Source organism: Typopeltis vanoorti, chromosome 18 (genome assembly GCF_054136105.1).
Source record: "Typopeltis vanoorti isolate ZY-2024b chromosome 18, IOZ_Tvanoo_1.0, whole genome shotgun sequence".
Classification (NCBI taxonomy): Eukaryota; Metazoa; Arthropoda; class Arachnida; order Uropygi; family Thelyphonidae; genus Typopeltis; species Typopeltis vanoorti.
The window spans coordinates 55,363,051-55,378,319 of record NC_143566.1 but is presented as its reverse complement, the minus strand read 5'-3'; the positions used below and the strand labels follow the sequence as shown (position 1 = coordinate 55,378,319).

The 15,269-nt window shown below is 35.5% G+C and overlaps 1 protein-coding gene across 1 annotated transcript in view; it reads left to right on the top strand.

Annotated features, from left to right (window-relative positions):
* Positions 1-15,269, top strand: part of LOC150096677 (disorganized muscle protein 1-like) — a 310,506-nt gene that overhangs the window by 176,136 nt on the left and 119,101 nt on the right. Inside the window, exon 3 of the mRNA XM_090408680.1 lies at positions 5,273-5,429. Within this exon, the coding sequence (XP_090264806.1) occupies positions 5,273-5,429 (157 nt within the window). The remainder of the gene's footprint in view (positions 1-5,272; positions 5,430-15,269) is intronic.

The following is a 15,269-nucleotide window of genomic DNA, read 5'->3' as shown; positions in this document are numbered from 1 at the left end:
GCTCTGAAGATGCTGGATTTAATACCAGCAAAATATTAGTAAATAATAAATATTATTTTCTTATCATTGTATGTCGTCATCAACACTTGAAAATAAAAACATGTGCTGTGAACACATAAGCCTTTCTACGTGTTTGAGATTTTATTATTATTATCTTCATAAGATCCCCCACAGAGTCAACGACTCATTTAGGAGGTCCCTTTTCACACACTCACACACACACACACAGCTCATCATACCATACCTTAAACAGATTCAAATTCTCTGCAGACACCACAGCCACAGGTAAGGCATTCCATTCATTCACAACTCTGCAAAAAAAACCTGCTTCTCTTTTGTTCACACTCTCCTTATACAGCTTCCAGGGTTGAACTCTTGTTCTGCCCTGATCTCCCACCATTTTATGAAAAAACTCTTCAACATTGATCCTATAACAACCCCTTACGAACTTCTAAAAGCTCCTCAAATATGCTGGCCTGGTTGGCCGAGTGGTTGGTGTATCCACTCTCCAGCCAAAAGGCTGCGGGTTCGAATCCCACTATGGGCATGGATGTTTTTGATTGCCTGTTAAAATACTAGTAGTCATGGAGATGGCATTGGTGTAGATGATAAGGTTCACTGTAGTTGGTGGATTGAGTAGCGGAGACAGAGAGTTATGGAGTAGCCCTCCCTCAGTGAGTCTTTGGACTCCCTGGAGGTGTCACATAATAATAATAATATATGTTCCTCTACAGAGGCAAACGAAACAAACCAAAAGACTTTTGTAAAGCATTATTAAAATGGAGTGCTCTGCAAAATTGAGTTGTGTTATATTCTTTATCATTGTCAAGATGCTGACATTCTACCAACTTGCATGATGATTCAACTACACTAATTAGACATGAAATCAACTGCGATTCATTCTATTTATTTACTACTTCTCAACCAAATGAAAAATGCCTATCATCAAATGTGATTTAGCCTTACTGTAAAAAAAAAAAAGCAATGTTAAGGGAAATCTGTTATATTATTATTATTAGACCCTCTATGGAGTCAACAGACTCATCATGGGAGGTTCATTCAACTGACAACATATTTATCATATAGAATCTTAAAATCCTCAATACTTCTTGTATTAACAACACATTCTGGTAATGCATTCCATTCACTGACAATTCTCCATGTAAAAAATCTACTCCTCACACCCTTCTTCACCACAACAAGAGAGGCCTTGAAAGAGAGTCATCCATAGATTCCTTCTGAAACTTCTAATACATTAAGGTTTGCACAAGTTTTCTGTATACAACTAATGGTCTTTTAAGTAGTATAGATGATGGTTGTGTGGAGTGGAGGGGGAGTGATCTTCCATGATGAGTGCTTAGACTCCTTGGAGATGTCACATAATATTGCTAATATAATATTTCTAGACAATTTTTTTTTTTAGTATTCTCACAAAAACAGAGAGAGAGCAACAACCATTTTCATGAATTCATCAAAATATCACAAGAAGAGATGCCTTGTATTTGTTATAGGACTACTTTCAGTTGATTTTCTAATGTTCTTCCAAATTGCAAGTCAAGAGGTAAATAAAATTTTGCGCAGCTTGCCATTGGCTCAGTTCTGCTTTTCATGTTCATAACAGTGCTTTACAGCATAAGTTATATCACAAAAAAAAATATGTATATATATATATATATATATATATATATATATATTTCAAACTCGAAGGGAAATGGAACTGATGACTTAGAGAGTATTTGGCATGAGATAGAAGTGGATAAGACAGAATATTTTGTGAGTTATTGACATAGACCAGGAAATACAGATAGGAATGTACGTAAATTTGGCAAATGCGAAACCATTATTATTAATATTATTAAAAAAAACCTTTATTATTAACCTTTATTATTAATATGATTACTATTACATGATACCTCCAAGGAGGCCAAAGACTTATTGAGGGAGGGCACTTACTCTGCAACTCTCCATCTCCACTACTTAATCCACCAACTTCAGTGAACCACTACTATCATTATCTACATCATTGCCACCTACTGCTCATTACCACCACCATTAGTATTTTTTGTCTATAAATTGCACGTGTTCTCAAGGCCAATTTGTCTATATGCTTGATGGAAAAACATGAATTTACTTGAGAAAAAAACCCCTTCTACCTGCATATGAGATCAGCTAACTCACCTTCAATTGAAAAAAACCCATATAAAGATTCCTCTCATCATGACGAGAATCAAACTTAGCCATTTCCAATCAAAGGGTGCAACATGCCATCATTCTTCTGATTACGCTAAGGAGGTGCTCTAATTATTGCAATATGAATTGGGCAGAGGAAACAGCAATTAGGGAACTGAATTTTTGGAATTCTTGAGAAACAAATGTCTTAAGCAGAATATAATGGAGGGAACACCAGGATCAAGAGCCACATGTTAAGGTTTAAAATTCTGGGAGGAATTTATGTTGGAGGCTTAATAGAATAAAATGATACCGGGAAAGGATTAAGTATACTAATTCTTCCAGTATTTCATCTCAGTCACAGAGATATCTTCAGGAAGTACAATATAAAACTTGTAATACACACTCACATGCACACACAAAAGCAACATAAGGCTAAGTGATGCACATGAACAAAAGACTACTGTCCTAACTAGGTCCTGTTGGTGATTTTGGTTGTAAAATGGGATCCCGAATAATTAATATTTCCATATTTTGGGAAGTTTTATGCATCCCTATTTATTCAGTCTTTCTCTTTTAAACTTTCTGTGATGAAGCATGATGGTTTTTATTCTAATTTGTTCTGTGAGTAGTGTCTAAAGCAGGACTATGACCCACCGGTCACTGAGTGACTTGCAAAAGCATTTGCGGTGACCCGCTGAAAGTATGTATTTGAAAACTAATAATCTAAATTTTTAAAAATAAAAATGCAAATAAGTTCATTTCTTTTTTGTTTTTATTTCTATTTATATTAAATACAGTTACATTTTGCTCTCGCTTTGTGAACTAAAATAATAATATTCATCATCATCATCATGAACCATGAACTCGCTGCCCGTTGGTGTCCAATGCCTCCTTCACTATTTTCTTCCACCTTTCTTTGTCCAGTGCACAGTGTCGCAGTTTCTGTACATCCGTTCCACACTAGTCCTTTATGTCATCTATCTATTCTCTGTATGGTCTACCTCTTCTGTTTACACCGTCCATAATACCAAACATAAATGTCCTTATCTTCCGGTCCTCGCTCATTCTGCATATGTGTCCAAATAATTGCAGCTTCCATTTTATAATCTTCTGCATTAGATTCTCCTTTGGTTGTATCTTCCGATAGAGCTCTTCATAGAGCTCATCCCATGCACCTTACCAAGATGACTTGTCAAGGCAATTGTTCTATAATTTTTACATTCTAGCTTATTTCCTTTCTTGTATAACATCACCAATATCGATTTCACCCACTCCTCTGGCATTTTCCCTTCTTTCCATACCATATTACATAGTTGGTGCATTTCTGTAACCATACTTTTGCCACCATATTTAATGATTTCTCCGGTGATTTTATCATTACCAGGACTCTTATTGTGTTTTAGCCATCCTATTGCTTTTTCTACCTCTCCTCCTAAAATGTCCATATCATACTCATTACTTGGTGGTGATATCTGCTTCAAATCTTCAGTCAGTTTCCCAATGCTATCTAAATCTAGTTTTTCTTCATATAACTCACTAAAGTATCTTGTCCACCACTGTACAATTTTACCATACCATGATTGCATATGTGTGGGTGTAAAGTTATCTTTACTATTTATTTCTTACTTATTATTTCAATTTGATGAATACTTTGAAAAAGGTAAAGTATTCATCAATACTTTGCCTTTTTCATCTTTAATTGTGATCTGTTTTGGTTGCCACCTTCTATTAATGGTTCTAATCATTTTGTATACCTCCCTAGTTTTATGCTCTCCATAGTGCTGTTCTATATTATTGCATTGAGCTTCTAACCATTTCATCTTATCCATTCTGACTGCTTTTTTTTTTCACCTCATTACACTTTCTTCTATATTGCTCCTCTATTTGTTCTGATGTATCCCTTCTTATCTTCAACATTATTTTCTCCAGTACTAACTTCAATGTTTCTTGTCTAATCTACTTCTTCTTGATCTTCTCTTCTTCTTCAACTGCTTCTTCTATCGCCTTCATTACTCCTTTCACTCTTAGATTCGAATTTTTTTCTTTGTCCATACTTTTAAATTTCTCTTCTAACACTGTTCTGTACCTTCTTCCTATTTCTGCTTCATTTATTCTTGCTATATCTCTTCATTTCTGATGATGGGTTTATATTTTCTTTTTAATTTCAACTTGATGTTTGCAATCACTAAACTATGATACTAGTCTATATCTGCTCCTTGAAAAGTTCGACACTGCTGTACTGATGTTATCCCTCTTCTTTTAATCATAATCATATTGATCATGTTCTTGGTTTTCCCATCATTTGATTGCTATTTCCATTTTCTACAGTCCTTTTGTTGGAATCTTGTGTTACAGATCATCATCTCGTGGTCCACAACAAATTCTAACATTTTTTCACCTTGTTCATTTTTTTTCTCTGAAACCATATTTTCCCATAATGCTCTTCCAACCATCATTATCTATTCCGACTTTGCTGTTCCAATCTCCTTCAATAATTAGTACATCTTGCTTTGGTATTGTTTCTATTGTCTCTGTCAGATCTTTGTAAAATAGGTCAATATCCTCATCTGTGCTATCAGATGTGGGTGCATATATCTGGACTATGGATATATTAAATGGTATCATAAATAAAATAAATCAAATAATAGAAGAATAATATTATTCTTCCAATTTGAATTCCATAGAACATCTCTGGGACTATGTGGATTTGAATCCTTCACCCTGTACTTATAGATAAGGAAACAGTCCTGATGATATGTTACAACTTACCTTATTAATATAGAAGACTTATAGACTCCATGTCATGCCATTTAATGGCAGTTCTGGCAGTGGGGTGGGGGGATGCAAACTGTTAGGATGTGTTCATAATATTGCATATTTATTGATATTATAATTGAAAGAAGATAACTTAGATGCTTATAGATGATGGAATTGCGAATAGTTAGAACTATTCTTGATAGTGTGTTCCTTCAGGGAGAAAAAAGTAGATATAAATTAGTGTATGTATTTATATGCATATGTGTGGGTGTAAAGTTATCTTTACTATTTATTTCTTACTTATTATTTAACTAACATTTGAATACTTATTATTTTTTATTAGGGATGGAAAAGCACCTACGTTTACAAAAAAACCGACTATTAAGCAGGAAGACGAAGGAAGCATTCTTTTATTCGAGTGCCGCATCGACGCAGTACCGGCACCAACCGTAAAATGGTTTCGAGACGATATTCCAATCGAATCAAAAGGGAGGCACAAGGTAATATCATTTACTGGGAAAGAGTGAAAAGTGATTAATCCAAGTTAAAACCTAACCCATCATTCTTTTTAATTGTACTAATCTGGTCATCTACATGGAGTTGAATGACTTATCGATAAGAGAGGACTGCCCTAACCATTATTCATGTGATGCCTATCATAATTCTCCTTGAATTCATTCATTGAAAAATTAATTACACCTGCTTATACAATCCATTCCGTACCCACTCACCACTCTTAATGTAAAAAATTCTTGCATCCTTGTTAACTAACCACACTCTTAAAAACCTCTCTTATTCTCTTTAAAAATTTCATTTGCAAGTATCCTAAAATCCATTTAGTGACATGTTTCTCTCATATCCTCACTTTTCTGTCTGTCTGTCTGTCAATCAAATTTTATAATCCACAAACTTTTAGTCACTCCTTACAATCCTAGTAGTCAGTCCCCTCTCATCATCTTTTTCATCAACCTCTGGATTCTCTCCACCACTTTCTGATTTCCAAGAAACCCAGGCTTAACAGAAAGGATATAAAGAAGAAGAATTAATGATAAACTGCCTTATTTCTAATCTTGTGATTTTCTTTAAATTTTTTTTTTGCTATCATAGTGATCCTTTGTACTATTTTGTCCACTTTTGTGGTTTCTCTCTGTAACTTCATCTATTTTTTAACTCATATCATTCCACATCATCCCCAAATTCCTATCAGCTTCTTTTAATACAGTTCCATCAATGTAATACATAGCTTACGATCTCCTTAAATTAAAATGTATAACCATATACTTTGAAACATTAAAACTGACATTCGTTATCCTTTACTCGTTTTGCCAATGTATTTAAATCATTCTACAGAGAATCTCTTCTTCATGTTTATCTGTTATTGACCTCCTGAAGTCCTGAAATACCTTTATGGTTTAATCCTTTATCCAAGTGTAAGCAAAAAACTTTTGTGGGTGAAATCGTGAAGTGTTTTCACAATCATTTGTACTTCCCAAACTTTAAAACCATAAGCATTGCTACACTGAACTAGTAGCCCCATTCATTTCATTTGCCCATTCAGAAAGTCTATTCAAGTCTACTTACAAGGGTACAACATCCACTGGTCATAGTTCTCATAGCTGACATTGCATCATCTGCAAACAACTGTATATATCACCATCCAAGCCTTTCCTAGTATCATTTCTGGATTCAGGCCAAATAGAGGCTGTCAGGATCAGATCTTCACTTTGCGACAAATAGTCGAGAAAGCATGGGAATATAACAAAGATCTGTATTTAAGTTTTGTCGATTTGGAAAAGGCATATGACAAGGTGCCAAGAGAGAAGCTATTCAATACGCTGCAGTTATATGGTGTCAATGCGGCATTATACTTAGTCTTTATTTGAGTTGTAAGTCAGCAGTTAGAATTGAAGGAAATACAGGAAGATGGTTTAATGTTAAATCTGGTGTGAGACAAGGATGTACATTATCCCCTCTGTTATGCATCATCTATATGGATCACATTATGAAGGAAAGTGGTATTAAACATGATATCAAAATTGGAGATGTTAATGTCAGCTCTTTGCTTTATGCGGATGACGTTATACTTCTAAATAAATCCGCTACAAGTCTGCAAGATTCTCTGACTAAATTGAATAGCTGTTGTAATAGATATGGTATGAAGGTCAGCAATAAAAAGACAAAGACAATGAAAATAGGCAGAATCATTGAAAATGTCAACTGTGTTGTGAATGGAGAACCTGTGGAACAAGTAAAGCAATTCAGCTACTTAAGCACGAATTTTAGTGAAGATGGTAAATTAAATATGGAAATAGACAACAGAATCAGCAAAGCTGGTATGGTGGGAAGTCAATTGAATAAATTCATATGGAATAAGAGAGAAATTAGTCGGAACACTAAATTAGCTGTATACAAGACAGTGTTCAAACCACTTTTAACTTATGGATTTGAGAGCTGGGTCAGAAGTAAAACACTTGACCAAACGCTAGAGACCGCAGATATGAGAGTCCTGAGAAATATTTTAGGTGTGAACAGATGGCATCAATGGCAATATCATATTAAAAACGAGGATATTAGAAAGAACTTGACATTGTCAGCATCCAGGAATGCATTAGCAGAGCTAATCTCAGGTGGTATGGTCACTTAAATAGAATGGGAGAGAAAACATTAGCAAAACAAGTGTTCTTTGCCAGGTTGGCAGGAAAATGACCCAGAGGAAAACCAAGATATAGGTGGATTGATACGGTACAAAGTGCTTAGCTGATAGAAATATAAGATCTGATAATGTTGGAGTCTTGACAAGTAACAGACTGATTTGGAGGAAAATTGTAGATAGGAAGTTAGTAATGATGTAATTTTTTCATGTAGTACTATCATATCCTGTACACCTCTTGAGGGTACATGGCAGGAATTTGATGATGATGATAAAAATTAAACAGCAATGGTCCCTGGGGCATGCTGCTAGACTTTTCCTCTTCTGAGATATCACTTCCCCATATGCAACTTGGTGACACTATCTGACAACTAGTCTCCGATACAGTGCATTGATCTAATATCCAACCCTATCTATTCATTTAATTACTAGCTTATGTAGCAATCTATCAACAGCAAAATTTAAATATACCACTGTATATGCATCCCCTTTGTTCAGTGTATCTTGTTATGGTAAGTAAGTATGATAGATTGCTAAAATGCAGTCATCCTTTAGCAAATCAATGCTGTCTATCAAAGAGAATGTTGTTGTCTTCCTCTCTAACACCTTTACCACAATTCCTGACAAACATTGGCCTTTAATTCAAAGTTTTAATCTTATCACCCCCTTTATGAATTTGCCTTCTTTCGGCTTAAGGAACTTGGACAATCTAAGGCTCATCTAAAAGAGGTAAGTTAAAGCTGTTGTTACCTCCCTGGAACATTCCCTGAAGATACATGTTGATATACCATCAAACCCTACATCAAATCAAACCCTTATTGACATTGAGTTTACTCAGTTCCTCATATATACTTCCTGCTCATTCATCTGAGGCTTTACCCCCACTACTCTCAAGTTCTGCATTTGTTAAATTCACAAGGATGGAATATCTTAACAAAATGCTCATTTCCATCTATACTATACCCTCCTCTGTGGTTATGATTCTATCATTATCACTGATGAACATCAGCCTTCTACTTCCTACATATTGAAAAAAATCCCTAGCATTTCTTTTGGTCTCATCTACTAACTTCTTTTCATACTGCACTTTTGCTATCCTTATGAAGAAAGTCACTTACCTTGCTTGCTTCATGTACTCTTCATGCAACTGATTATTGCCACTTATCCTGGGCTGCCTTTGCAATGCCTTTTTCTTCTGGATTGTATGCTTCACCTCTTCAGCCATTCATTTGACACCTACCTTATTTAATATTCTGACCTGCTATATAGTTCTTTAGTAGGGACCAAACAACATCGATCTCCTTCCCATCCAATTCCTCATTCTGTGATATAGCTGCAAGCTGTTTCTTGAGTTTGTCATAATCACCTGCCTTATATTTTCACTGACATCACTTTCTAACAGAAGTCCTGATATGGCTGGTTGCCATAAAGTAATCACTTCTTGATCACTTTAACCAACAGGAAGAACGTTTGACACCTTTAGAATAGCATCCTCAGATGATTTAATCAAATCTAAGACCCTTAATCTTCATGCATCCTCTATTACTTACTGCCGAGATAGCTTTCCCTCAAAAACTCCAGAAATTCATTCTCTTTTCCCCTCATAATTCAGATTCCCCATAAGGATCACCCTTTTCTAAATAGCCAGACTATTTTGTCTATGCATTTCCTTCTCATCATCTACATTCCCAGGTGTATAGCAACACCTTACTAAACATTTCATCCTATTTACTTCCACCTCATACAACACCGCTTTAAAACTTGTCACTGTTTCCTCCTTGCATCTCATTTTGGATGAGTGTGACTCCTCTTCTATTATTAACAGCACCCCTCCTCTGTTTGTATCCTGTCTGTCTTCATGAGAAACTACATATTCCTCCATCTCTATTCTTGTCATCCTCATCCAACCATGTCTCATTCTGACAAATTTTGGATGGTTTTTTGTTGTCTGTTTTGTGTTCCTTCTCCCTCATTCTCTTCACTGATGTCACTTGATTCTCCATTCACAAACTCCCATACCCCACTTTCCTGCTCTTCCACATCACCTCTTGCTTCCTCAGGTCTTCCATTTGCTTCAGTCATTACTCTCTCCAGCAATAATTTCTCAGCTCACTCAGACCAGATATATTTAAATGCAGTTTATCTCTTTTATTCAGCTCTATCCATTCTTCAAATTCATCCCACACATTCAAAAAATGAACTCCTTTCATCTCAAAAAACCGCTTACACTAACTTTCATAATTTTCACTCAATGTCTTTGGTCATCATTATCATACCTGGGCAGCATGCTAATTACCTTGCTTACCACATTGTTATTATTTATTCTCGTCAACAACTTCCTGACATCCATCTTTACTTTCTTCTTGTTACCAGTCAGAAAATTTGTACTTATTTGAGCACTTTTTCACTCACCACACATCTAATCATTGAATTCTCATACAAGTCTACTCTCAAATCATTCAATTTCTCCTTCAAAAGGCCATCTCTCATTCCATTCTTTCTCACACTTCCATCCATGCAAATCTGTAATTCTCCTCAGTTCATTCCTCATATGTTTAATCTCTTGCCTCATCTTTTCCAACTTCACTTACATCTCTTCATTGACTTTCTCAATGTCATTTATGCCAAATACATTCTGAACACCTTACACATCCACTGTCATACCATTCATTACCACTAATGCATTGCCAGTTGTGCTTGCCATCTTACCGATATTGTCAGCCAAATCATCTTTCATGCACTCAACTGTACCATCAGCCTGCTTACTTATGTAGCTAGGTTCATGATCTTCCACTCTGCCTTTTTGTCTACTACTGCTTGCATTGAAGGATATCTCAAAATGAGTAATCATGTTACAGTTACACCCCCCCCCCCACTCTCTCATATCTCCTATTAATTCTCTCCACAGAGATCCTTAATATCTTCCCAAGCATACATATTGCATTCACAGAACCTGATCATTTTTGAAAATCTATGCCACTTGCATTCATCTTTTGTGCCAATCTATGTCTCACCAGCATTTTGTTCACTCTTAAAGCCACAGACAAGAGACACAAAGAATTCAATCAATATACAATTTTAACAAAACTGAAAAGATCATAGATGGTTTCAAGAAAAATCACCAAAGAAGACAACAGCAATCTTATCTTACAACTGCCTTTGATCATGTTTGGAGACAAAAGTTAATAAAAATTGCATATGATACTGTAATAGGGGGGAATGCATTCATTTGAATTTCAGATTTCATGAAAGGAAGAAAAAATAAAAGTAAAAGTCAATGGGATTTATTCCAACATGTATCAAACTTGGGCTAGAGTCCCACAAGGTTCTGTTTTAAGCCCACTCCTATTTCTATGAACAATATTCATCCTCACATAACAAATCATACAAAAATAGCATGCTATGCAGATGATATAGCAATCTGGCACACAAGCAGTAATCCTCAACAATCTGAAAAAGTCCTAAGTAAATCAATACAAGGTTTAGAAAGATGAGCAAAGGAACTTAAATTACAGATAAACCTGGGAAAAAAAATAAACTGAGTATCTTCTCCACTGATAAAACAAATAGACATAATTACAACCCCCCCCCTCCCCAAATCAAAATATTTAATACCAAAATAGGGAAAATAGAGTCTCCAAAATACTTAGGCCTAACTGTAGATAATGAACTGAGATTTGCAACTCAGATTACAAATATATCTAATAAAGCTCTTAAGAAGCTTAATATCATCAAAAGGCTCTGTAGAACAAAGTGGGGTGCAAAACACTCAAAACTAAAACTACATATACAGCACCCATATGACTCAATATGCATCATCCATCTGAGCTCCAGCTCAAAAGACAAACTTGACTGAGTACAGTCAAGAGCAGCAAAAATTATTATAGGTTCAGTCTCATCTACAAATAATTTAAAAGCTCAATAAGAGTGTGGACTTCACATGGAAGATAGAAGAAAACTCTCCACAGTCCAATTCACTAACAGAATCAGGAGCTAACTCACATCTCACTGCCTGGACAGGAAAATCTAGACTAAAGAGATCATGTTCTTTACAATATCATCATGAAATTAGAAAACAGATTGACTTAGAGCATCTGTCTATCAAAATAAGCAAAGAGCCATTCTTTTCCGCTATACCACCAAAAAAACACAATGATTAACTGAAATCTCCTAGAACCTTGTCCGAAAAAGGATTCACAGCATGAAAATAAAATAAAATGATTTGACATTATACAACAAATAATCTAAACCATGTCATTGCCTACACTGATGGATGATCTGATGAAGCACTCAACCAAGGAAGTGCAGGGGTTTTACTAACTCTACCTGAATGCGAGGAAATGCAAATCAAATCCACAGATAAAATAGCTTCAAACTTCACTTGTGAATTAACTGCCATACAAGCAGCTCTAAAGTTCTGTCTCTTTAATCCAGTAATAAACACTACAGAAGGAATAACCATCTACAGTGACTCAAAATTTGCACTTGAAGCATTAAAAAAATGAAAAAACAAAACTTATACAGGAAATTCATGAACATCTAATAAAAAAGAAGCAAGATACTCACCTCAAAATTTACATCCACTATTGCTAACTGATGCTAACTCTTTCACAAAAATAAGATTGTTAAAACAAACTATCAAGAAGCATGAAATCAGCAGAATTAATGAAAATAGAGAAATAATCACAATCATCACCAAACCAAGGATGAAACATTTTAAAGGCATGAAAATTCAGATGTATGCTACTAGAAGCTATGAAATATGCAAGATTTGTCCTGGAGTCAAACTATCACCTGCCCATATCTATTCTTGTCCAGTAATTGTTGCTGCTCTACAGAAAATTGACAATAACCCTATAGAAAAGCTCTACTCCATCAAAGTTCAACAGATTACCAAAGCAGTTCTGCAGGCTCTAGAAGTTTTTCAATGGACTCAGCAACAACAACAAAACTGAATACTATGTAACGATCACAGCTCTTACAAACTTGAATCAACACACATTGATTTTGCCCATGCATATATAAAAATTTAACTTATCTTTCTGCATCTCTCAGTGAACATTTTATTCCATCTCTAGGAATGGAGATGGTGGGGCATGAAGCTTTTTGTGAAAATAGGAAAAGCATAAAGGGAGATGGTGTGTTGTCATTATTGATAGAAAAGGAGTTGTTCACTTGCAAGTTAGAAAGGAAAAATGGGGGGGGGGGCAAATAGTGTGCATTTTAGGAAATGTGGTGCAATAGAATCAAATGTTTAGTTGAATGTTGCTATGTTGCTATAGACTGGCTAATGTGGAGGGCACTTATAATGAAATGTATAAACAAATTATTCAAGAAAATAGGAAATTGGTGATCACTATGAATGATTTTAATTATGGGAATATAGATTGGGATGATGAGATAGCATCTGGAAGTAAAGAAAATGAATTTCTTAAGTTTTTGAGGGACAACTACCTTAGGTAGGATGTAACAGAGGCATGAAAGAAGCAAGGTTTTTTGGATTTCTTCATCTCATCTCATCTCTGCAGAGGATGTCATTATAAATGAGGTATCATATCTCTCTCTCTCTCCAGTTGGTGAGAGTGACCATGGAGTGATTACCTGGGGTAGTTGCCAACTGTTTGAGGACTTCTGTGAGGAAAGGATATATGTAGAACTAAAAGGGTGGTGATTATGAAAATCTTAGGAGACATCTTGGAGCTATAGCATAGAATGAGGAGTTAAGCAGGAAGGAGATGAATGCTGCTCAGGTGCTATTCAAGAACTAGCACCAGCAATGTTTAAATATATTCCAAGGACAGAAGGTTAAATAGGGCAGGTTTGAAATGGGTGAATGAAGAGATTAAGTATGCAGTCTTGCAGAAGAAAGCATTATGGAGGCAGCATAAGATGAATGGTAATAATCAGTTCCATAAGGAGTACAAAGAATTGGAAGGAGATTGACTAGGTTGATAAGGGCAGCAAAAGTGCAGTATGAGCAGCAGTTGGATAACAAAGCCAAAAAAAAAAACCCTATGGAGATATATATATATAGCCAGCAGAAAAAAGAATGATTAAGGAAGGAAGATATAGGTTGATGAAAATGTTAAAAGGATAACAACTGCAGATCATATAGTTGAGATATTAAGTGAGTAGTTCATAAAGATATTTCATCCTTGTGAATGTGATGTCATGCAGAAATTGAGTGCAGTGGAAAGGGAGGAAGAGCGATTAACTGTGAGCAGGAGGTATATGGGAAATTGAGTAAACATGATGTTAATAAGGCTGTAGAACTTGATGCTATATCACTACATCTTTTGAGGGAAATGTGCCAGAGTTGATATCTGCCTTGACTTGCTTCTTTAGTATGAATCTTATAATGGACTATGTTCCAAAGAAATAAAAGAAAGGCAAAATTGTACTGCTTAAGGTAAGTGACAAGAATCAACCTTCAAATTATATGCCAAGCTGTATGCCAGGTGTTGTGATAAAGTGCTGTAGATGTCAGTGAGGATCAAGATCCAGAACTGCGTTACAACAGTGGCATTCTCTTTGATGGATAGCATGGATTTTTTAAAGGAAAGTCATGTTTTAGTAATCTGCTTGCTTATTACTATAAAGTGACAGGTGCATTAGATTGAATAAAGGTGATGCACAGTAGTGTACTTATAGATTAGCACTTTGGATTGGAGATTGGCTGTCTGATAGGTATCAGCAAGTTGTGTATGGGGCAGCAATAACCCAGAATTGGAAACTCACTAGTGTGCCTCAAGGGTCTGTTTATAGGGCCATTACTGTTTAACTTATATGTTAATGATATTAAGGAAGGTTTGAATGGAGATAGAATTAGGGGATTCGAATTGGAAAGAACTATGAGGAGTACAGCAGATGTTATGTCACAGTTGTGGTGTTGCCAGTTCAATGTTGCAAAGTGTATGGTTTTAAAAATATTGAAAAAAAAGATGAGATGTAGAGTGTACGGTTGATAGTGATATATTGGAGGAGGTAGAGGAAATAAGAGATCTAGGGATAATTATGGATAGGGACCTAGAATTTAAGGGGCATATTGCTAAAATTGTGAGAATGACACAATGAACTCTGGCAGTGATGTAAAGAATACTAACTTGTAGAGATAAGGAGGTTATAGTTCCATTGTATGAGGACTTGATTAGGCTGCATATGGACTACTGTGCACATATTTGGTCACCTGGTTTTCAAAAGGTTGAAATTATATCAAAATATATCTTGAGATGATTAACTAAGGTGGTTTCTGGTCTCTGGATCATTGTGTATGAAGAAAGGTTGAGAAAATGCAAACTGCAGAAGCTAGATGATAGAAGGAAGATGGAGAATCTGATAGGAACATATATAAGGGTTCTATCAGATTAAACTTGAAGAAGTTTTTATAGAGTGGTGGTAAATGTGGGCGAAGAACAAGAGATCATTCTTGTTAAGTGTGAGCAAGGGGGAGGAGGGTGAGAAGCACGTCTTTTGTATGGAATTTGGTGAACAATTGGAATGTATTGCCTGAACATGTGGCGACCTCAGAGAATGTGAATGGAAGTCATGATATGATGAACTGTGTATGTGACCTCCAACAATGAGTCTTTGGAGGTCTGAAGATAATAATAATTATTATTATTGTTATTAATACTGTAGTATTTTTTTTTTCTCTCAGATAAATTACATACATTATATGAAGACAATTATG